At 51.9% G+C, this 24063-nt stretch overlaps 1 protein-coding gene across 1 annotated transcript; it reads right to left on the bottom strand.

Moving 5' to 3' along the window:
• OAS2 (2'-5'-oligoadenylate synthetase 2) lies at nucleotides 1–20776 on the bottom strand (the record flags this gene model as incomplete). The annotated part of the gene is made up of 12 exons (XM_080717767.1): nucleotides 1–60; nucleotides 137–199; nucleotides 2061–2214; nucleotides 3531–3769; nucleotides 7020–7207; nucleotides 8002–8284; nucleotides 10653–10826; nucleotides 12736–12877; nucleotides 13927–14171; nucleotides 15797–15975; nucleotides 19060–19315; nucleotides 20609–20776. The coding sequence occupies 12 exons, from the start codon at nucleotides 20774–20776 to the stop codon at nucleotides 1–3; spliced, it is 2151 nt and encodes a 716-aa protein (XP_080573893.1).
• Between the last annotated feature and the right edge of the window lie 3287 nt (nucleotides 20777–24063).

Genomic DNA, 24063 nt, shown 5'->3' with positions numbered 1-24063 from the left:
TCAAGTCTCTTGGAAGCTAGAGCCCAGGAAGAGGCCTCTAGACTTGGCAAAAGGCTGCTCCTGGGGGGCGGTGGAGGATGAAGAGCCATTGCTGGGAGCCCTCTAGAAGTTTCTCCAAGCAAGATCATCCCAGGACCGAGAACATCTTGTTCACAATGGGATCGATCCTGGCTCCACAACTTCCCGGTGTCTGCACTGTCTAGAAACGAACAGATATATGGGCAGTGTTTCTTAACCGGTGGTTGAAAGGGTCTGGAAAAGCCAGGTGTGGTGGTGCCTGCCCGTAACCCCCGTTCTTGGGAGGCTGAGCCAGGGGGATCACAGGTTCAAGGCCGGCCTCAGCAACTTAGTGAGGCTCTCAGAAGTTAGTGAGGCCCTCGGCAATTTAGTGATACGCTGTTTCAAAAATTAAAAGAAAGAGGGGGGTGGGCATGGACTTGCGAGCCGGTAATCCCAGGACTTGGAAAGCTGAGCTAGGGGGTTACAGATGGGCTGGGGATGTAGCTCAGAGGTAGAATGCCCCTGGGTTCAATTCCCAATGCCACACACAAAAAAGAAAAGAAAAAAAGGTAGGTGTGTGTGTGTGTGTGTGTGTGTGTGTGTGTGCACGCGTGCGTGCACGCACGCTGTGTCTAGGAAGGAAACTGGGCCAGAGATACAATTTTTCTTTAACAGAGCAGCTCCTGATGACTAGATAGAGGAGACCCTGTAGTTGAAGGTCTAGGGATTTATTTAACATAGGGGTCCTCCAGCCGGGGACAGTTTTACTCGCCGGGGAACAATGACAAGGCCCAGAGACATTTTTAATGGTTTGCTCCAGGGTGCATCTAGTCAGACAGACGGGGCCCTGCTCTCCATCTGACAAGGCGCAGGACAGCCCCCTGCACAACGCTGGCCTGCCCCCAGACGTGAGCGCTGCTCAGGCTGAGAAACTGCCTTAAAGAAAGAAGCTGGAGCCGGGCGGGTGTGGGGCTGCACGCTTGCAATCCCAGCGCTTGGGAGGCTGAGACAGGAGGACCACAGTTTCAAACCTGGTCTCCGCAACCTAGTGAGACTTTCAGCTATCTGGTGAAACTTTTTTTTTTTTTTGAACCCAGGTTTTTTTTCTACCTCCGGGCTACACTCCCAGACCTATTTTATACTTTATTTGGAAACAGGGTCTCACTAAGTTGCTTAGAGCCTCACTAAGTAGCTAAGGCTGGCTTCGAACCTGCGCCATCCTCCTGTCTCAGCCTCCCAAGCACTGGATCACAAGCGTGTGCCACCACGCCCGGCTTAGCGAGACTGATTTTTAAAACAAAATATTTAAAACAAGGGCCTGGGGTGTTGCTCAGAGGCGGAATGCCCCTGGGTTTCAGTCTTCAGTAACACACACACACACACACACACACACACACACACACACACACACACAGCAGCAGCAGCAGCAGCAGCAGCAGCAGTGGAGACGTGCCCTGGTGGGGCGTACCGAGCGCATCTTGGAGGGGGGACGAGCTTTGCACAGCTGTGGTCGACACTCGTGGGGACCGACCCAAGCCACGTCCACAATCACCCGCACCCTCCTCCTCTGCAGCCCAACTGACTCTACCCACATGTGAAATATAATCCAACTCACGGGACGATGCTCTTGAGTCCCCGTGTTTGGGACCTTGGTTTCTTTTCCCTTTCCGCTCTTCTGGTGAGCCTGCCCTCCGTAGGCAGAGGTGCTGTTTGGAGGGAAAATTCAGCACCGACAGAGGGGGTTCTGGAACCCAAAGCCAGAAAGGGCCGTGGCCCGGCAGGGGACTTTGATAATGGCGGACATTTCTGGTTGGGGAGGTGGGTGCCTCTGGCATGTAATGGCCAGAGACCAAAGACTCGGCTCAGCACCTTCAGAGCCCCGCCCACCTCTCTTGGGAAGGCTACTTGTGGCGGGGTGGGGCAGGGGAGCCCGTGTTTTAGGTCTCCCCAGGTTTCTGAGTCGGGCTTTCAGTGTGGCTGCTACGGGCAGCCGTTCTCGGGTTCCAGCCTGCTAACAGGGCTCTCTCCCGATGGCACCACTTTTACATTACGACACGTACTGGCACCCGCCATGGCTTTATGGGGTAACCGGCCCCATCTTTGAAGCAGGAGGAGGACAACCATTCCTTGGCTTCTTTTGCCAGAAAATGCCAACACCAACGGTCTCCTCCACCCACGTCGCCAGTGGGTTCTGCTGGGTCCAAGATCAGAGGCCTAAATGAGAGAGAGAAGAGATTGGGTTCAATATCCCAGGACCTGAGGATGAGGACAAGGAGGAGGAGGAGGACGAGGAGGACGAGGAGGAGGAAGAGGAGAAGGTGGCGGAGGAGGAGGAGGAGGAACTGAAGGATCATGTCCAAAATTGGTGGCTTCAGCCAGGCACGGTGGCGCACACCTGTCATCCCAGTACTTGGGAGGCTGAGACAGGAGGATCGCAGGTTCCAGGCCAGCCTCACCCAAGTAGTGAGACTTTCATCAACCTAGTGAGGTCCTGTTTCAAAGTAAAAATAAAATAGGGCTGGGGGTGTAGCTCGGAGGTAGAATGCCCCCGGTACCACAAACAAACAAAATTGGTGGCTTCAGAATTCGGAGCCTGAGCACAGCACACTGGCACACATCTGCAGTCCCAATATTTGGGAGGCTGACACGGGAGGATTGCAGGTTTGAGGCTAGACTCAGCAACTTAGCCAGGCTCTCAGACCCTGCCTGTTTCAAAGCAAAACATAAAACGGGCTGGGGGGGGGTGTAGATCAGAGGTGGAATACTCCTGGGTTTAATTCCCAGGGCTCCTGCTGGCCCCCCACAAAGAATTTGGGGCTGACCTACTTTCAGCAGTGAAACATTCCCCTTTAGAGCTTAGATAGTAGCAACTTAAGTGTGCAAATACAGTTCAGAGTAACTTCCTAGAATTAAGTTAAACTTGTAAACAATGTTTGAGAAGCTGTTACATACTAGCCGCAAACGACACACACTGTAGCCCTTCTCTCTAGTTACTGGGGAACCTGATACAGCAGGTCATCAAATACAGTGTTGCCAAGCAGGGGGCGGTGCAGTGGCCGGAGCTGTTTTTTTTCTTTTCCTCTATTTTTTTCTCCAGACTCCTTTGCTTTCTCTCTTTCCTGTTTTTTGTTTGTTTGTTTGTTACTGGGGCTTGAACCGGGGGGGGGCATTCTACCTCTGAGCTAGACCCCCGGCTCTTTTTTTATGTTTTTGTGGTACCAGGGACTGAACTCAGGGGCATTCTACCTCTGTGCTACACCCTCAACCCAGTTATATCTATAAAAGTGGGAAACAGGGCTCAACTACATTGCCGAGGCTGGCCTTGAACTTGCAATCTTCCGAGTGCCTGGTCCCTCCTCCACGCCTTCTGGACGACACGTCCCTCCATCTCCCTCCGTCAGGGTCAGCCCCTGGAGTCCTTGGGCACTTTCCTCCCCGGGAATGAGGCAGGGTGCCAGGGGAGGGGAATCCAGGTCACCAGATGGTGCCGAAGGGAATCCGTTCGCTAGGCAAGGGGGTGGGGTGGGCACCTGGTTTTCTGCATCTGGGACAGCAAGAATTTCCTCATCTTGTCATCTTTGAGGTTGTAATTGATGGTCCAGAAGATGCAGAGGTCCTGGTACTGCATGATCAGCTCCAGGACCGTGCGGAAACCTTCGGCGGTGGAGAAATTGCTCATTCCGCTCCCGTGCTCCCAGGCGTAGACGGTGAGCAGCTCCAGGGCATACTTAGGGGGCAAAGACCCCTTGGAGCTCATTTTCCTTTCGCACTGAGGGAAGAGGGAGGAGACCAGAAGACCGTGGTGAGAGAGGGGGCCCCGGGAGCCGAGTGGGAGCCCCGTGATGGCTGGGGCCAAGGCTGGGCAACCGAGTCCAGACGCCGGCAGAGGGCTACGCGGGTTCGCAGGAGTCCGCCCGGCGGCCGTCTACACCACGCGCAGGCTTCTCTGTTGGGTTTTGGGTTCTAGACGCTCACACCCAGCCACGGTTTGCTGGCACCCCACTGCGTGCTGACGTGGGCTCAGGCATTTCACCTGTGTCATCCCCTCAGCCTACCAAGGACCCTGCAGAGCGGCACAAAGGTTCCATTTCATTGTACTTTTTAATTAAATTTTGTTTAAGCACTAGGATTGAAGCCCGGGGCACTCTACTCCTGAGCTACACCCCCAGGTCCTTTTTATTTTATTTTATTCTTAAAACAGGTCTCCCTAAGTGGCTGAGAGTCTCAGTAAATTGCTGAGGCTGGTCTCAAACATGCGAGCTACACACCCCAGCCCTATTTTTAAAAATTTATTTATTTATTTATTTATTTATTTATTTATTTATTTTGGTGGTACTGGGGTTCCTGGAAGCCCTTCTACCTCCGGCTACACTCCCACGGGCTACACTCCCAGACCTATTTTTATACTTTTTTATGTGGAAACAGGGTCTCTTAAGCCAGCGTGGCTGGCTTCGAACTGCGCGATCCTCCTGTCTTCGCCTCCCAAGTACGGGGATTACAAGCGTGCGCCACTACGCCCGGCCTAAATTCTTTATTATGAAACAGAGTCTCACTAAATTGCAGAGGGCCTAAGTAGCTGAGGCTGCCCGTGAACCTGCGGTCCTCCTGTCTCAGCCTCCCAAGTATTGGGATTACAAGCGTGTGCCACCACACCTGGCATAGAGGGTCTCCATTGTATTTATTATTATTATTATTATTATTATTAATTATTTTGTTGCAGTACTAGGAATTGAACCCAGGGGCACTCTACCTCTGAGCTACACCCCTCAGCACTTATTCTCTGTCTGTCTGTCTGTCTGTCTGTCTGTCTGTCTTGCAGTAATGAGGATGGAATCTCGGGGCATTGTGCCTCCAAGCTACACCTCCCCCCCGTCCTATTCTTTTTTTTATTCTTTTTTTTTCTTTTTTGGTGGTACTGGGGTTCCTGGAAGCCCTTCTACCTCCGGGCTACACTCCCAGACCTACTTTTACATTTTTATTTGGAAACAGGGTCTCCTAAGCCAGCGCGTGCGGCTGGCTTCGAACCTGCGCGATCCTCCTGTCGCTGCCTCCCAAGCGCGGGGATTACAAGCGTGCGCCACCACGCCTAGCTGGGATCTCCATTGTGAGTGGATACGGGGGGCTGCGGGAGTGAGCAGCTGGTGAGGCCCCCAAAGCCCCAAGCTGTCTCTACAGGGCAGGAGATGAGAGCCTGCAGAGGCTGAGGGGGAAACATGGCAGTTTAACCTGCCTTCCAAGGGCTGGCATCGCCATCCAGTAACCATGGCAACTGAGCAGCAGCTAAGCCCTCCTGGCGGCCTGTGGGCCTGTAAATCAGGGTCCCCAGGGAGCGCGGATGCCTACTGCTGGGTCCTTTGGGCAGGGTAAGGACAAAATAAACCACATGTAGCAGCTTTTTTGGGTTATTGTTGTTGTTTTGTTTTATTTGTTTGTTTTGTTTTGTGGTACTGGGAATTGAACTCAGGGGCTTTCTACCTCTGAGCTAAAATTTTTTTATTTTTTGTACTGGGGATGGAACCCAGGGGCTTTCTACCTCTGGGCTACACTCCCTGTTTTCCTTTTATTTGGAAACAGGGTCTCACTAGGTTGCTGAGAACCTCACTAAGCTGCTGAGGCTGGCTTCGAACCTGCGCGATCCTCCTGTCTCAGCCTCCCAAGTACTGGGATTGCAAGCGTGTGCCACGACGCCCGGCATCCCCAGCCCCTTTTAAATTAATTTAACCAATGAATTTATTTATTTAGGTACTAGAGGTTGAGCTCAGGGGCATTCGACCTCTGAGCTACACCCCTGGCCCTGTTTTATTTTTTATTCTGATCTCACTAAGTTGCGGGTCTCACTAAATGGCTGAGGCAGGCTTCGAACCTACCATCCTCCTGTCTCAGCCAAGTACTGACATTTCCGGGGCAGTTTGACTGTAGGAGGTCAAACTGCCCCGGACCCAAACTGCATGCCTGACCCAAGTGAACAGGGGTAGAGACAGGTACTCTTCAAAGATACCCAGGGCTCAGCCGGGCGTGGTGGCGCACGCTTGTCATCCCCGCGCTTGGGAGGCTGAGACAGGAGGATAGCACAGGTTCGAAGCCAGCCTCAGCTACTTAGTGAGGCTCTCGGCAACTTAGTGAGACCCTGTTTCCAAATAAAGTATAAAAAAAGGTCTGGGAGTTTAGCCCAGAGGTAGAAAGCCTCTGGGTTCCACCCCCAGTACCACCAAAAAAAAAAAAAAAAAAAAAAAAAAAAAATACCCAGGGCTTGAGCAGGGGGCAGGTTCCCTAGAGCGCCGGGCCCCTCAGCACGGGAAATTCGAACGCACAGGGAACTTGGTAAGTGTTGGTTTTGGTTTTATGACCACATCATACTGGTGAAAATAATAAACAAGAGCCAGGTTCACAGCCAGCCTTAGCTACTTAGTGAGACCCTCCACAGTTTAGTGAGACCCTGTTTCAAAATAAAAAATGAAAAATAGGGCTGGGGGTGTAGCTCAGTGATAGAATGCCCCTGGATTTGATCTCCAGTACTGCAATAAAATAAAATAAAATAAAATAAAATAAAATAAAATATAACCAGGGCCAGGTGTACTGGCTCATGTCTGTAATCCCAGTACTTGGGAGGCTGAGATAGGAGGATCACAGGATCGAAGCCAGCCTCAGCAATTTAGCGAGCCCCTCAGCAACTTAGTGAGACTCTGTTTCCAAATAAAAAATAAAAATAGGAGCCGAGGGTGGTGGCGCACACTTGTAAGCCCTGCATTCAGGAGGCAGAGACAGGAGGTTCATGGTTCGACGACAGCCTCAGCTACTTAACGAGGCCCTCCGCAACTCAGTGAGACCCTGTTTCCAAATAAAGAAATAAAAAATAGGGCTGGGGATGTAGCTCAGAGGTCGAATGCCCCTGGGTTCCTCCCAGTACCACAATAAATAAATAAATAAATAAAATAAAATTAGGGATTAGGCGTGTAGCCTGGAGGTAGGATATCCCTAGCCTGGCAGATGGCTGGCATGAGGACTGTTACCTATCGTACCTGTTTGTACCAGTGTTTCACCAGGCGGATTAGATCCTTCAGCTTGGTAGGTTTGGAGACAATGAAGTTACGCTGAAGCTCCGTAAAACACGTAGAAAACTCTCCCTCCAGGATGTCAGAGGACTGATACAGGTCAATGAGCTCCGAGTAGTCCCCGGCGTGGGGTGTGGCGCCTGAATTCAGCTGACCTGGCCAGGGGCAGAGATGGACCTGTGTTAATACGCATAGCAAGAAACAGCATAAAAACTTTTTTTTTTTTTGGTGGTACTGGGGATAGGACCCAGGGACATTCTGCCTCTGAGATATACCCCCGGGCCTATTTTTTATATTTTACTTGGAAACAGGGTCTCACTGAGTTGCAGAGGGCCTCACTAAGTAGCTGAGGCTGTCTGTAAACCGCGATCCTCCGGTCTCAGCCTCCCGAATGCTGGGATCGCAAGCGTGCGCCCCCGCGCCCAGCTCTGCTCCCTGACTTCCTCTCCACCCCTGGACTCCATCACTTCCAGCTTCCAGAATCTTCCTCACCAAGCACGGTGGCGCAAGCTTGTCATCCCAGCTTTCTGGAGGCCGAGACAGGAGGACCGCAGGTTGTGGCCAGCCTCAGCTACTTAGCGAGGCCCTCCGCAACTCAGCGAGACCCTGATTCAAAATAAAGAGTAAGGCCGGGTGTGGTGGCGCACGCTTGTCATCCCCGCGCTTGGGAGGCTGAGACAGGAGGATCGCGCGGGTTCGAAGCCAGCCTCAGCTACTTAGTGAGGCTCTCGGCAACTCAGTGAGACCCTGTTTCCAAATAAAGTATAAAATAGGTCTAGGAGTATAGCCTGGAGGTAGAAAAGCCCCTGGGTTCCACCCCCAGTACCACCAAAAAAAAAAGAATAAAAAAATAGGGCCGAAGGTGTAGCTCGGAGGTAGAATGGGCTTAATCCCCAGCACTGCCATTAAAAAAGTCTTTCTCCTCCAGAGCTGGGGTCCGGGCTCTCACCGAGCGCGTTAAACGCGGGCAGCACATCGAAGTCCACCTTCTCGGGGCCGTGTCTGGACTTCAGGGAGAAGCTCAATACCCGGGGCTCCTTCCATTTCGACATCTCAAACTTGACTTCGAAGTGCTTGCCCTGCGCCCAGGCCCCCAGCTGCTCCCGGATCTCCCGGACGATTCTGCCGCGCTCCTGCTTCTGGGCGGTGTAGCTTCTCAGGGAACTGGTGAACACCACGAGGTCAGCGTCGGAGCCCGTCTTCAGGGCCGTGCCCTTGGCCGCTGACCCTCCCTGGGGAAGGGGGGGCGGAGATGTTTGTTCATATTACAGGTTTAACCCAGAGGCCTTTTTACTTCCAACCTACCACCCCATCCCTATTTTATTTTTTGTCTGGAAAAGAGGGTTTCACTTAGTTGTTGAGGCTGGCCTCGAACCTACAATCCTCCCGCCTTAGCCTCCCAAGTACGGGGATTGCAGGCATGTGCCACCATGCCTGGCTACAGTGTTTCATTTTATAAGCAGATACCATGTTCCCACAGGTGAAAACTTTAATAGGGTACCTAAGATCCCCTACTCATATACAGATAAAAACTTTAATATTTAAAACTTTAATATTCTATTCCTTATATCCATCTTTCTTTCTTTCTTTCTTTCTTTCTTTCTTTCTTTCTTTCTTTCTTTCTTTCTTTCTTTCTTTCTTTCTTTTTCTTTGTGTGGTACTGGGATGGAACCCAGGGGCCTTCTACCTCTGAACTACATCCCCAGCCCTATTTTTTAGTCGTTTTACTTTTGAAACAGGGCCTCATTGAGTTGTGAAGGGCCTCACTGAGTAGCTGAGGTTGGCCACAAACCATGATCCTCCTGTCTCAGCTTTTTGAATTACAAGCATGTACCACCATGACCGGATATTTCTTTAAATTTTTTTAACATTTTTTTGCAGTACTGGGAGTGGAACCCAGGGGCATTCTACCTCTGAGCTACACCCCAGCCCTATTTTATTTTCTTTATTTTGAAACAGGGTCTCACTGAGTTGCAGAGGGCCTCACTAAGTAGCTGAGGCTGTCCGCGAACCGCGATCCTCCTGTCTCAGCCTCCCATATGCTGGGATGACAAGCGCGTGCCACCACGCCCGGGCCCTTTTTTTCATTTTAATTTTGAAACTGGGTCTTGCTAAGTTGTTGAGGGCCTCACTAAGTTGCTGGGGCTGGCCTTGAACCTGCGATCCTCCCATCTCAGCCTCCCAAGTACTGGGATTGCAGCCATGTGTCCCCATCCCGGGCAGAAAGCAATTTCTTAACTGCCAATGGCTGTCTCCGTACCTTCTCTTTCTAAGTGCTGTAGACCTTCTCTTCATGTTATGGGGTCCAGAAGGAAAGGAGCCCCCCACAATTCTAGTCACGTTCTGACAAGTCAAGTCGGGCTCTAGTCGTGAACTAGGGGAACAGCCATTGGCCCCGGCTCCTGGTGCAGGGTCTCAGCTTAGCGTGCGCTTGGGTCTGCTTTGCGGCGTGGCGGGCGTCGTTTTTACACCCTTGGGAGCCCCTCCCGCACCCCCGTGACCGTGAGCACCCGCTTCTCTGATCCTGGGATGGGCAGAGGTCAGCGTGTCAGCCCTAGACGGAGCCTGTCAGTCCTGCAAACCCGGCCGGCTCCTGTGCTGAGCTTGACTCCGTCATGGAAACCCGAGAGGGAGGTCATCTTTCTGGCTGCAGGCACCAAGCTTAGAATCTGCGATGGATTGAATGCTGGAACCCCCCAAAAGGGTCTGTCTGCAGGAAACTCATGAGTGTGACTACAGTGTCCCTCTGGAGCACCCCTAAAGGTCCCTGTGTTACGGGCTTGGGCCCCAGCTTGGTGATGCTCTGACTCTGGTGATACTGGAGACTGAACCCAGAGACATTGTATCTCTGAGCCACACCCTCAGTCCTATTTTATTCTTTCTTTTGAAACAGGGTCTCACTAAGTTGGAGAGGCCTCACTAAGTAGCTGAGGCTGGCTGCGAACCTGTGACCCCCCTGCCTCAGCCTCCCAGGGGCCGGCATTACAGGCGTGTACCCCTAAGCCTGGGCCTATCTCTCTTTGGATTCCCAGCCTCAAGTTGAGTGGCTTTGTTCTCCCTCATGTCCCCGCCCCCAGTCAAGAGAGCCAGAAAAGTGTGCATCCAAACCTCTGGAACTATGGGCAGAACAAATCTTTTCTCTTTATAAGGTGATTTATCTCAGGTACTTTGTGACAGTAGCGGAAAGCAGACCAGCACATGACCTTATTTGAAAAGAGGGTCTTGCAGATGTAATTTAATTAAGGATCTCAAGATGGGCTCTTTCTGGATTAGGGTGGCCCCTAAATCCAAGGAAAAAATGTCCTTAGCAGAGAAGGGGAGGAGACATACACGGGAGTCGGGGATATGAGGAGCAAGGCAGAGATTGGAGCCACACGCGTACGAATCCTAGGACAGAGAGGACGGCCAGCTGCCCCAGGAAACACGTAACAGAACCAGTCACGTGTGTGAGTGACGCAGGCGGCCCTCGGCGGCCCCACTGAAGGCCAGCGTCCCCGTCACCGGGCTGCCAGCTTCCTTTCTTTGTTGCTGGCAGAGCCCTGGAGAATTGTAGTCACTGCCCAGCTCCTTCCAGAAGCCAGAGGGGAGGGGGGGGCTCACCTTGACGACCTTCTGGACCTTGGTAGTCGAATGTCGAAAGCAGTCGTTCTTCAGGAACGTGCAGATCTCATCGATAGCCCTCTGCATGGGCTCCAGGAAGTCTTTGTTGGGCTGGAGGAAGTCCTTGATGAACTTGTCCAGAAGATGGCCCGGGGTCACAAAGAGCGGGGCAGGCTAGGACAGGCGGAGACCCAGGTGTGAGCCAGCTCCCTTCCCTTCCCGAGCCGGGCGTCTGCGCCTGCTCCCCTGCCCCCAACCCCTGGGCAGACACCTCCCTTAGACCTTGGACCAATTGGGCCCAAGAACGGTACCCGAGACCCCTCCCCACACACACAGCCTGGGACATGGCGGATGCGGTGACCTGTCGCAGGTTTGTGGGGCTCTGGGAAGACACGGGGAAGTTCATTCAATCATTTTTTCCGAGTATTATATAATTGGAAACCTTTTCAGTGTGTGTGTGTGTGTGTGTGGCCTTGGAGTTGGAACCCAGGGATATCCTACCTCGGAGGCAGCCCTATTTATTTCCTGTTTTAAAACAAGTTCTCGTACATTGCTGAGGGTATTGTTACGTCGAAGAGGCTGACCTCAAACCTGTGATCCTCCTGTCTCAGCCTCCCAAGTACCGGGATTAGAGGCATGTGCCACCGCTCCCAGGTTCATGTCTTTCTTGCAGAAGTTAATGAAAATCTCTTTGCTGTGAGAACCTGCTTTTTCTTTTTCCACGCCACAGTCCTTTAGTGGGAACGGGAGGCCCTTAGTGGTGTGGACCCCACAGGTCTGCCCTGGAGCACCCCCAAAGGTGATATTCCTTGGAACTGGGGTCTTTACAGATGTGAGCAGGTTAAGATGAGGTCCTTAGGGCGGGTCCTAAGCCGATACACCCGCGAGTCTGACACTAAGAGCCGACCAGTTAAACGGCTCGGTGGCCGCCCTGTAATCTCAGCGCTTCAACTTTAGAAGGAGGATCACAGGTTTGCAGCCAGCCTCAGCCACTGGTGAAACTGTTTCAAAATAAAAAATAACAACAACAAAAAATAGCCCTGGGAATATACCTCGGAGGTAGAATGCCCCTAGGTTCAATCCCCCACCCATGCACCAAAAAAAAAATTTTTTTTAAAGGGTCGAGGGTGTAGCTCAGAGGTAGAATGCCTCTAGGGACCAGGGCAGTAACCATGGCAACGAGGCAGCCACTTAAGTGATGCTGCCACAAGCCCTGGGTGCCAGCGACCTCGGAAGCTGAAGAGGCGGAGGGATCCCTTCAAGAGCCCGCGGGACAGCGCCACCTCGCGGCCGCCCGCGTTTGGAAGTCTGGCACCCAGAACAGTGAGAGGGAACTTATTTTATTTTGGTGCTGGGGCATTCTACCCCAGAGCTACATCCCCAGCCCTTTTTCAATTTTTTTTTCAATTTTTTTATAGGCCTGGGGATGGAATCCAGGGGCATTTGACCCCCCTGCCCTATTTTGTATTCTTTATTTTGAAACAGGGTCTCACTAAGTTGCAAAGGGCCTTCCTATGTAGCTGAGGCTGGCTGTGAACCATGATACTCTGGTCTCAGCCTCCTGAATGCTAGGATTACAAGCATGCGCCACCACGCCCGGCTTTTTTTTTTTTTTTTTTTTTTTAACGGTACTGGGGATGGAACCCTTTTACCTACGGGCTACACTCCCAGACCTATTTTATATTTTATTTAGAAACAGGGTCTCTTAAGCCAGAGAGGCTGGCTTCAAACCTGCACGATCCTCCTGTCTCCGTCTCCCAAGTGCAGAGATTACACGCCTGGCTCTTTTTTCTTTTTCTTTTTAAAAAACAAGGTCTCACTAGGTTGTTGAGTGTCTCACTACATTGCGAAGGCTGGTCCCAAACCTACAGTCCTCCCGTCTCCGCCTCCCGGGTACTGGGGTTTGCAAGTGTGCACCATCACGCCGGCTACGGAGAGGGAGCATTTTTGCTGTGCTGAGCTGCCCAGTTTGTGGGGCTGGGTTCCGGAGTCAAGGGGGGCTGAGCCACGCTGGCCCGGAACGTCCCGGTGTCGGGAAAGACTCCCTGCGGCGCCCGCGGCTGTGTCTGGGAAACCCACTCACCAGAACGTTCCATTTCGCGGACGGGTCGCTGCTCAGGGTGGGCGAAGACAGCCAGGCTTGGGCGTCTCCTTTCAGCATCTCCCAGGAGGGGACACCTTTGCTGACGTTATTGGTGGGGTCGGTTGGGTCCAGGATGACGGGCCTATGGATTGCGTTAGCTGAAGACCACTCAGCGAGCGTGTGGGGAGAGGGGGCCTGGACCCCCAGGCCCGGGTTCCTCCAAGCTGCCCGGGCTCTGAGATACCCCTGCTTTGAGCCTGCGTTCTTTGCTTCTCAGACACGCACCGTTTTGTTTTTTGTTTGTTCGTTTGTTTGTTTGCGGTACTGGGGTTCCTGGAAGCCCTTCTACCTCCGGGCTACACTCCCAGACCTATTTTTTTTATATTTTTATTTGGAAACAGGGTCTCCTAAGCCAACGCGCGTGGCTGGCTTTGAACTTGAGCCATCCTCCTGTCTCTGCCTCCCAAGCGCGGGGATGACAAGTGTGCGCCACCGCGCCCGGCTGGTTTTTTTTTTTTTAAATTTGAGGAAGGAATCCTGGGGATGGAACCCAGGGGCATTTTACCTCCGAGCCACGCCTCAGTTCTATTTCTTTTTTTAAAAAATTTTGAAACAGGGCCTTGCTAGCTTGTGGAAGGGCTCGCTGACTAGCTGAGGCTGGCCTCGATCTGCCTGTCCCAGCCTCCCAAGGACTGGGATTCCAGGCGTGCTCCACCATGCCTGGCCTACTTTTAAATTCTGAAACAGGGTCTTGCTAAATTGCCGAGTCGGGCTTCAACCTGCCATCCTCCTATCTCAGTCTTCCAGGTCCTGGGATTATGGGGGTGCGCCACCGTGCCTGGCCTGAGATGCTCCATTCACGAGAACAGCCAAAGCTGTTTTGATTACAGGTAGCACCCACCTGTAATCCCAGTACTTGGGAGGCTGAGACAGGAGGATCACAGGTTTGAGGGCAGCCTCAGCAATTTAAGAAGACCCTGTTTCCAAATAATAGCAATAATAATAATAATAATAATAATATCAGGTGAGGGTGTGGCTCAGAGGTAGAATGCCCCTGAGTTCAGAGCCTCACCCGAGCCTCCCTTTTCAGCCTCCCGTCCGCTCCCTCCCACCGCGGGGCACCGGGGGCTGCACGGGGCAGGGGAGACCCCAGGCTGCTGATGGAGGTCACAGGGCGTGGATGCCAGGTACCTCTGAGATCTGAGCTGGGACAGAAGGACATTCCTGACGGTCACATCCTCGAAGTCGTAGTTGAGCGTCCAGTAGACGCACAGCTGATCTGGCTCCCGGAGCAGCCCCAGCACGGTCCTGACGCCCTCGGCGAGGTCGAAGTCTTCGGCTCTGCACCCCTGCTCCCAGGCGTACACCGTCAGCAGCTCCAGGGCATACGGGGCGAACGAAGACACCTGGGTGGCACCCTCCCGATTTCTCTTGCACTGTGGGAAGGAATGAAGACGGAGGCTAAATCTGAGGCCTGGCTCCTCCTATGCCAGGGGCTTGAAATCAAGGAACCAGAAGTCTCTAAGATGTCACCGTCCCTTTATTTTTTATTTATTTATTTATTTATTTATTTATTTATTTATTTATTTTTTTGGTGGTACTGGGGTTCCTGGAAGCCCTTCTACCTCCGGGCTACACTCCCAGACCTATTTTTACATTTTCATTTTGGAAACAGGGTCTCCTAAGCCAGCGCGCGTGGCTGGCTTCGAACCTGCGCGATCCTCCTGTCTCCGCCTCCCAAGCGCGGGGATGACAAGCGTGCCCACCACGCCCGGCAGTCACCGTCCCTTTAAAACCCACAGAAAGCGGGGCATGGCGGCGCACACTTGTCATCCCAGCATCCCGAGGCTGACACAGAAGGATCGCGGTTCGCGGCCAGCCTCAGCTACTAAGTGAGGCCCTCTGCAACTCAGTGAGACCCTGTTTCAAAATAAAGACTAAAAATTAGGGCTGGAGGCCGGGCGTGGTGGCGCATCTTGTCATCCCCGCGCTTGGTAGGCGGAGACAGGAGGATCGCGCTGGTTCGGAGCCAGCCTCTTTGGCTTAAGAGACTCTGTTTCCACATAAAAATGTTTAAAAAAAATAGGTCTGGGAGTATAGCCCGTGGGAGTGGATACTGGAGATAGAAGGGCTTCCAGGAACCCCAGTACCATAAAAAAAAAAAAAAAAAAGGGCTGGAGGTGCAGCTTGGAGGTAGAATGCCCCTAGGTTGCATCCCCAGTACCTCAAAATAAATAAACCAACCAACCAACAAACAAATAAATAAATAAATAAGCAAGCAAGCAAGCAAACTAGCCAGGCATGGTGGTGCACGCTTGTAATCCCCATGCTTGGGAGGCTGAGACAGGAGGATCGCGCAGATTCGAAGCCAGCCTCAAGCCTCAGCTACTTAGTGAGGCTCTCAGCAACTTAGTGAGACCCTGTTTCCAAATAAAGTATAAAATTAGGTCTGGGAGTGTAGCCCGGAGGTAGAAAAGTGCCTGGGTTCCACCCCCAGTACCACACACACACACACACACACACACACACACACTCATAAAGCAAACTAAAGCCAGGTGTGGTAGTGCACGCCTGTGATCCCAGTACTTGGGAAGCTGAGACAGGAGGATCGCAGGTTCGAGGACAGCCTCGGCAAGTAGGGAGGCTCTCATCAACCTAGTGAGACCAAATTAAAAAAAAAAAAAAAGCTAAACTAGGGCTGGGGTGTAGATCAGTTAGAATGCCCCTGGATTCAGTCATCAGTACCACAAACAATCAAATAAATAAATAAAATAAGCAAACGAAAGCTGGGCATTGTGGTGCACACCTATAATCTCCCAGTACTTGGGAGGCTGAGACAGAAGGATCGCAGGTTCAAGGCCGGCCTCAGCAATTTAGCAAGACCAGACCCTCAGTAACTTAGCGAGAACTTGTTTCAAAACAAAATAACAAAAAGGGCTGAGAGTGTAGTTTAGAAGTAGAATACTCCTGAGTTCAATCCCCAGTAACACACACACACACACACACACACACACACACACACACACACACCAAGTGAAAACAGTATCCAATTTGAAATTACCTGTTGATACCAGTACTTTATGAGGAGGATCAAATCCTTTAGTTTTCTGGGATACTTGTCAAAAAACTTCTTCTGGAGTTCCACGAAGCAGACTGCGAACTCGCCCGGGGAGGCTCCGGTCTCGTCCATGGCTCTTTTGAGGTCGCGATAGGTCCAGGGACTGGGCTCCTCGCCGGGGCCTGACGGGAGAGAGGAGCAGGAGTCCTGGCGTTTGCGCCTGGCCGCAGAGCCAGGGCGGCCCACGTGCGGGGGAACCGAGGGTCGGGAGCTCCGTCCGTGGCTTCATCTGCAAGGGGCTGGTGGTGTCCATCGAGGGCAATGGCGACGGGGTTGCTTTACTGGGTAACAAAGCGTAGTCTAAAACCGCCATAATGAGCGGGCGTGGCGGCGCGCGCTTGTCATCCCCGCGCTCGGGAGGCTGAGACAGGAGGATGGCACGGGTTCGAAGCCAGCCTCGGCTACTGAGTGAGGCTCTCGGCAACTTAGTGAGACCCTGTTTCAAATTAGACAATAAAATGGGGCTGGGGTATAACTTGGAGGTAGAATGTCCCTGGGTTTAGCTTTCAGTACCCAAACAAAACAAGCCGGGCATGGTGGCACACGCTTGTCATCCCAGTACTTGGGAGGCTGAGACAGGAGGATCGCAGGTTCGAAGCCAGCCCCAGCAACCTCGGCCCTCAGGGAGTGAGACCTTGTTTCCGAATAAGAAAAAAGTCAGGCTGGGGGTGTAGCTTTTTTTTTTTTTCTTTTTCTTTCTGGGGGGTGGTGCGTGGCTTGGAGGTACACTGCCTCTGAGTTCCATCCCTAGTGTCATAAAAGAAAAAAACCAGTACCGAAGAAACAGAGAGTGAGGGAGAAAGAGGGTCAGCCTCCAAATTAGTAGGGAAAAGGTGGTTAAAAAAAAAAAAAGCCGGGCGTGGTGGCGCACGCTTGTGATCCCAGCATTCGGGAGGCTGAGACCGGACGATCACGGTTCCTGGACAGCCTCAGCTACTTAGTGAGGCCCGGTTTCAAAATAAAGAATAAAAAATAGCGCTGGGGGTGTAGCTCAGAGGTCAAATGCCCCTGGGTTCCATCCCCAGACCCGCAAAAAACCCCAAATATACAAACAAACAAAAAACAACCCCCCCCAAAAAAAAAAACTGGCCTTGGCATGTTGGCATACATCTGGAAGAAAAGAAAGCTATATTCTTGTGTGTGTGTGGTGTGTGGTGTGTGTGTGTGTACGCGCATGTGTGCCTGTGGTATTAGGGGTTAAACCCAGGGGCACTCTACCTCCGAGCTACACGCCCAGACCTATATTTTATTTTTATTTTGAAACAGGGTCTAAGTTGCAGAGGGCCTCACTAAGTAGCTGAGGCTGGCTGCGAACTCGCGATCCTCCTGCCTCAGCCTCCCAAGTACGGGGATGACAGTTGTGCGCCCACGCCCAGCTCAGTCCCTAGCTTTTAGCCTAGGCAGGGATCGGAATTGGAATGTATAGCTCTACCGCCATCTGGTGGTAGTATCTGGGTACTACATGCGAGGAAGCATTGATTTCTGGGTCTTAGGCCAACTGGCCCGACCTGGTGGGTGGGTGCAGCTGGGTCTTGGCTACTTTGCCCAGAGCCTCGCGGAGTAGCTGAGGCTGGCTGTGAACCCAGATCTGCCCGTCTCAGCCTCCCAAGTCCCAGGATTACAGGTGTGTTCTAACCTGCCCAGTTATTTTTATATTTATTTTGTGGTACTGAGGATGGAACCCAGGGGCTTTTCTACCTCCAGGCTACACCCTCAGACCAAATATATATATATATATATATATATATATATATATATATATATATATATATATATATATATATATATATATATATATATTTGGAAACAGGGTCTCACTAAGTTGCTGAGAGCCCCACTAAGTAGCTGAGGCTGGGATTACAAGCGTGCACCACCACGCCCGGCTCTATTTTTTTATTTTTATTTTTAAACAGAGACCAGTCTCAGTAATTTAGTGAGGCCCTTAGCAAGATCCTGTTTCAAAACTTAGCAAGATCCTGTTTCAAAATAAAAAGTAAAATTGCCGGGCGTGGTGGCGCAGACTTGTAATCCCCGTGCTAGGGAGGTGGAGACAGGAGGATCGCGCTGGTTCGAAGCCAACCTTGCTGGCTTAAGAAACCCTGTTTCCAAATAAAAATATAAAATAGGTCTGAAAGTGTAGCCCGGAGGTAGAAGGGTTTCCAGGAACCCCAGTACCACAAAAAAAAAAAAAAAAAAAAAGGTAACGCTGGGCATGGTGGCAGATCCCAGAACTTGGGAGGCTGAGACAGAGGGACCCAGGTTCACAGAAAGCCTCAGGTCCTTAGTGAGGCCCTCTGCAACTTTGTGAGACCCTGTTTCCAAATGAAGAATTAAAATTCAGACTGGGGAAGCTGGGCGTGGTGGCGCACGCTTGTAATCTCAGAATTTGGGAGGTTGAGACCAAAAGATGGCGGTTTGCAAACAGTCTCAGCTACTTAGCGAGGCCCTTTGCAACTCAGTGAGACCCTGTTTCAAAATAAAGAATAAAAAATAAGGCTGGGGGTGTCACTCAGAGGTAGAATGCCCCTGGGTTCCATCCCCAGCACCACAAAGATAAATAAATAAATAAATAAATACAAATAAAATTGTAAAATTGGGCTGCGGGTGTAGCTCAGAGGTAGAGTGCCCCTGGGGTCAATCCCCAGTACCTTAAGTAAATAAGTGAGTATAGCCGGGCGTGGTGGCGCACACTTGTAATCCCTGCGCTTGGGAGGCTGAGACAGGAGGATCACACAGGTTCGAAGCCAGCCTCAGCTACTTAGTGAGGCTCTCAGCAACTTAGTGAGACCCTGTTTCTAAATAGAATATAAAAAGGCCTGGGAGTATAGCCTGGAGGTAGAAAGCCTCTGGGTTCCACCCCTAGTACCACCAAAAAAAAAAAAAAAAAAAAAAAGTAAAAATAAGTGAGTTAGAAAACATAAATGAATGAATAAATAAAACTAAAAGAAGACTGCGGGTCTAGCTCAGAGGCAGGATGTCCCCTGGGTTCAGTCCCCAGCAGCTTCCCCTCCCCCACAGAAACAAACCCGAGGCCCATCCGCACGCACACCGCAGTTGGATAAGCTCTGCTATCGATTCAGGAGTCTGAAACATTTTTTTATTTTTTCCAAAGTCAAGAAGAAGAAGGGGAGGAGATCCCGAGAGGAGAGTAAGTCCCGAGGCTCTGGCCCCCATTGTGGGAAGAGCTGGTTCTGGCCCTCACTCACCCAGAGCCTTGAAGGCCGGCACCACTCTGAAGAGCACGGCCTGGTACCACGTGGACACCTGGATGAAGAGCTCACTGGGCCCGCGCCTGATCTCCCCCATCGCGGGCTGGCACTCCCGCAGCCGCTGCTCGAGCGTGTCCAGGATGCTCCTCTGGCTCCCCTTCAGATCCTGGAACTGCTGCAGGTGCTCGAGGAAGACGACGAGGGTGCCACAGGAGCTGCCCCTCAGCACGGTCTCCCGGCCGTAGGGGCCGCCCTGCCAGGGACACAGGAGCAGGTGTGTCTCTGGGCTGGCTCTCAGGGCACTCCACCGGACGGTGGTCTTTTTCAACTCACGCAAAAAGCCAAACATGTAACCACAGCCTTAAAATGAAATGGCTCTGGGATCCATCCGTCCACCCCAAATCCCGACGGGAGAGGCTCACTAGCTTTTTTTATATTGACCTGCTGGTGGTGGTAATTCAGCTGGTCACCAGTAATAAGATAATTGCAAGTGGGGTTGGGGTGCGGCTCAGGGGTACAGCGCTCACGGAGCATGCAGGAGACCGAGTTAAACTCCAACCAACACACACGCACACACACACGTGGTAGATTCACACGGTGGAATGCTACACCGCAATGAAAAGGGTAAACACTTACTGTGTATAACAGCGTGCGTTTCATAAAAATGGCGGGTCAAAGAAATCACAGGCCAAAGCTGTGTGCGATGTCGCTTACGGAGGGTGACCAAGCCATCCTGGTTCACCCAGGGCATTTCTAGGTGAAAGTCTCACATTATAGGAAAAACCTAATCCTGGGCAAACTGGGATAGTTGGCTACTTTACACTATTATTTATTTATTTATTTATTTATTTATTTATTTATTTATTTATTTCGTGTGTGTGGTGCTGGGGCTTGAACCCAGGGGCACTCTAACTTCAAGCCATGCCCCTCGTCATATTTTATTTTTATGAGAATGTTACTACCTGCTGAGGCTGTCATCAAACCTGAGAGCCTTCTGTTTCAGCCTCCCAGGTACCGGAATCACAGGCCTGCGCCACCACACCCAGCTTACCTTACACTTTTACAAAGTCAAGAAACAGGCCGGGCGTGGTGGCGCACGCTCCTAATCCCAGTACTCGGGAGGACCGCGGGTTCGCGGACAGCCTCAGCTACTTAGCGAGGCCCTCTGCAACTTAGCGAGACCCTGTTTCAAAATAAAGACTAAAATACAGGGGGCCAGGGGTGGGTGTAGCTTGGGGAGTAGAATGCCCCTGGGTTCCATTCTCAGTTCTAAAAAAAAAAAAAAAAAAAAAAAAAAAATATATATATATATATATATATATATATATATATATATATATATATATATATATACAGTAGGCACAGAGAGGGGGTCAGGCAGCCAGGCCGGGGAAGAGCTGGCTGCAGGGCCTGGACACCGCCTCCCACCTCGCCCTGCCCGGGGCGGGGGGCACCTGCTGTCCAGCCCGGGGCCTGAGGGGCGGCGGGCTGGCGAGCCCTGCCTGCCCGGGGTGGGGGGGCTCTGGACCGACCGCGCCCGGCTCACCTTGGCCACGCTCTGCACCCCGGGCGCTCGCTGCAGGGCGCGGCAGACGTCGGCCACCTTGCGCTCGATCTGCAGCCGACAGTCTTCGTGGGGTTTCAGGTTCTTCTGCACGAACTCGCCCAGCTGCGGGGCGGGGACCGCGGACACCTGCGACTCCCAGTTGCCCATGGCTGCGGGTGCCGCTGCTCCCAGGGGGCACTAAATAAATAGCTGCGGCCCGGCCCGCCCCGGGACACCTCGCCCGGGAAACCGAAAGCCCGGCCCAGGGCTCGTCCCGCCCCCCACAGCCGGGGAAACCGAAACTCTCAAGATGGGAAACCGAAAACTCCTGAAATTCGGGAGCCCGGGCATCCGCGCAGCCTCCACAGCTGCCCCAGGGCCAGGGTGTCCCCAGCGCGGCCCCCTCTAGGCGCCCAAGCTTTCCCATTTGTGGAGTGGGGAGAGGCGTGGTGGTTCAAGTTTGTAATCCTAGGACTTGGGAGGCCGGGGCAGGAGGATGGCAGGATCGCAGGGTTGAGGCCAGCCTCAGCAAGTAGTGAGAGTCCGGGCAACCCGGTGAGACCCTGTTTTCGAATAAAAATAAAATAGGAGCCGAAAAGTAATCCCAGGTTTGCTGCCGGCCTCAGCTACTTAGCGAGGCCCTCTGCAGCTCGGTGAGACCCTGTTTCAAAATAAAAGAATAAAAAATAGGGCTGGAGGTGTAGCTCGGAGGTAGAATGCCCCGGGGTTCCATCCCCAGTACTGTAAAAAATAAAATAAAATAATAAAATAAAATAGGGTTGGGGGTGTAGCTCAGAGGTAGAATGCCCCCTGGGTACTGTATGGGAATGGCCTAGGAAGATTTGAGAAAGCTCTGATTATTAATATATTTCAAAAATAATTGTGTCAAGATGGCGGCAGACCTGGGTAAAGAAAGGACTGGATTTCTGGCTAAAAGCAGGCAGCTATTCCGGTGTAGATTAACCTAGCTAAAAGTAATTAACAAGTCAATAGAGGAGAGCTGGGGCTCCCGCTTTCCAAGACAGATCTACATGGTGATCCAGGGAGGAGGGGGCAGGGGTGGCCTTCCACCTTCCTGGAAGGAGACACCTGCCACGCCTTGCCGGGGGAGGCACCTTACAGGGCCTCCCTACGTCAGAATCACGCAAACAAGATGGAGGCCACAGGTGTAAAAAGTCGGGTCCACGTGCTGTATCTTGGGGGGTGATGAGTCGGCCCGGACCCCCCCCCCCCATGCCATTTTGTCACGGGTCTCTATTTTCTGTATTTCTAACTTTTTAATAAACTTCTTTAAACCCTCAGTGAAAGGACAAAGTTTGACCACACCAGAGGAGGGGCCGGAATGAAAGAGAGAGAGAGAGAGAGAGAGAGAGAGAGAGAGAGAGAGAGAGAGAGAGAGAGAGAGAGAGAGAGAGAGAGAGAGAGAGAGAGAGAGAGAGAGAGAGAGAGAGGGGGAGAGAGAAAGAAGAATCCGGAGGAGAGGGAGCTGCTGGGGTCAGGGTTATATAGGGCTTGGGCTTACGGCTTGCGAGCTCATAGGCTAGGAGAAATGCCCTTTGAGCTGATTGGCTAGAGTCCCACGGGAGGGGGTCGGTAATTGTCTGTAGTCAGCGGGGAATGTCCCTTTCACTGATTGGCCCAGGGCACCAGAAGGGGGCGGGTCTCCCAGGTGAGTGACAGGTGCGGTCAGAGGGGGGCGGCAGCTTAGCCGGTCAGACCTGGGCCTTTCAGGAGACTTGGCTTATGGGGGGGGGGTCTGAAATATGAACCTAATTCATCTAACACTCAGCAACCGTCCGAGCTCTGCATATTTATTCTTAGCTCAGGACAAGAACCCGCGTTTTTTTTTTTTTTCTGTTTTTGCTCATTTTGGGTTTTGTTGTGGTTTGAGGAAAAGTGTGTCCGGGACCCTAACAGGGGTCCCCGGGGAACAGTTTCCCCATAACCATATTCTCCCCAATCTGTAACAGGTACAATCCCCAGTACTTCCCCCCCCAAAATAAAAATAAAAAATAAAAAAATAAATAATAAATAAAAGAAGCAGTACCTTCCTCAAAAGGTTCAGTAATACCGGAAAAGAACCCAGCACTGCCCACGGGGAATGCTATTTAAGTGCTGAGGAAATACACATTTTTGTTGTTGTTGTTGTTGTTTTTGGGAACTGGAAATCGAGCTCAGTAGCATTCTACTTCCCCAGCCCTATTTTATTTTATATTTTGAAACAGGGTCTCACTAAGTTACTGAGGCTGGCCTTGAGCCTGCACTCCTCCTGTCTCAGCCTCCCGGGTACTGGGATGACAGGTAGGTACCACCACGCCTGGTACTACTGCATAGAGTGTGAAGGCTGTCTTTACTTATTTATTCTTAAAATTGGTGCATTAACTGGGCGTGGTGGCGCACACTTGTAATCCCTGCGCTTGGGAGGCTGAGACAGGAGGATCGCACAGGTTCGAGGTCAGCCTCAGCTACTTAGTGAGGCTCTCAGCAACTTAGTGAGACCCTGTTTCCAATATATATATATATATATATATATATATATATATATATATATATATATATATGTACTAGGTCTGGGAGTATAGTCCGGAGGTAGAAAAGCCCCTGGGTTCCATCCCCAGTACCACCAAAAATAAATAAATAAATAAAAATAAAATAAAATTGGTGCATTGTAATTATCCACCACACTGAGGCACAGAGGGGTAATATAGTAATATACATGCTCAGGACTCCTGAAACATTTCCCTCCAAGTTCTGCCTGCTTCTTCACCATCCCCTGGAGATGTCTTTGAGATTGTGTGTGTGTGTGTGTGTGTGTGTGTGTGTGTGTGTGTGTGTGTTACTGGGGATGGAACCCAGGGGCTTTCTACCCCTGAGCTCCACCCTCAGCCTGATTTATATTTATTTGGAAACAGAGTCTCACTACTGGCTGAGGCTGGCCTCGAACCTGTGACCCTCCCGCCTCAGCCTCCCCAGTACCGGGATTACAGGTGTGCGCCCCACGCCCGGCGTGAGGTTGTCTTTGGAGGGTTCGTTCTCTCGTCTCCAGTGACCAGGGAGCTCGGACCCAGGGAGGAGACTGGCTGGCCAAGGCCGCACGGCACGCAGGGCCCAGATGGCCCGGGGCTTGGGTGGGCCTCGGCGGGTTCCTGGGTTCCTGGCACACATCGGCGCCTGCTGGCACGCTGCCCAGCAAGGGCAGAAAACGGGTCGTGGGGTGCACAGGACAGAAGGGAGGCAGGTGAGCAACTTCCTGTACCCAGAATCAGGAAAATGAAACTTGACGGATTTGCCAGCTGGCTCCCTTTGCCCCAGTGATAATTCACCCCGCAGGCCGGGATTCCCAAGGCACGGGAAACAGGGCTCTTGCGGGCTGCGATGGTCCATTTTATAAATCAGCTTGGCTGCTGGGCGTGTTGGGAGGCTGAGACAGGAGGATCGTAGGTTCGAGGCCAGAC

This window comes from Muscardinus avellanarius, assembly GCF_963383645.1.
Source record: "Muscardinus avellanarius genome assembly, chromosome: 21".
Taxonomy (NCBI): Eukaryota; Metazoa; Chordata; class Mammalia; order Rodentia; family Gliridae; genus Muscardinus; species Muscardinus avellanarius.
The sequence above is the reverse complement of the archived record's forward strand: the minus strand, read 5'-3'. Positions and strand labels throughout refer to the sequence as shown.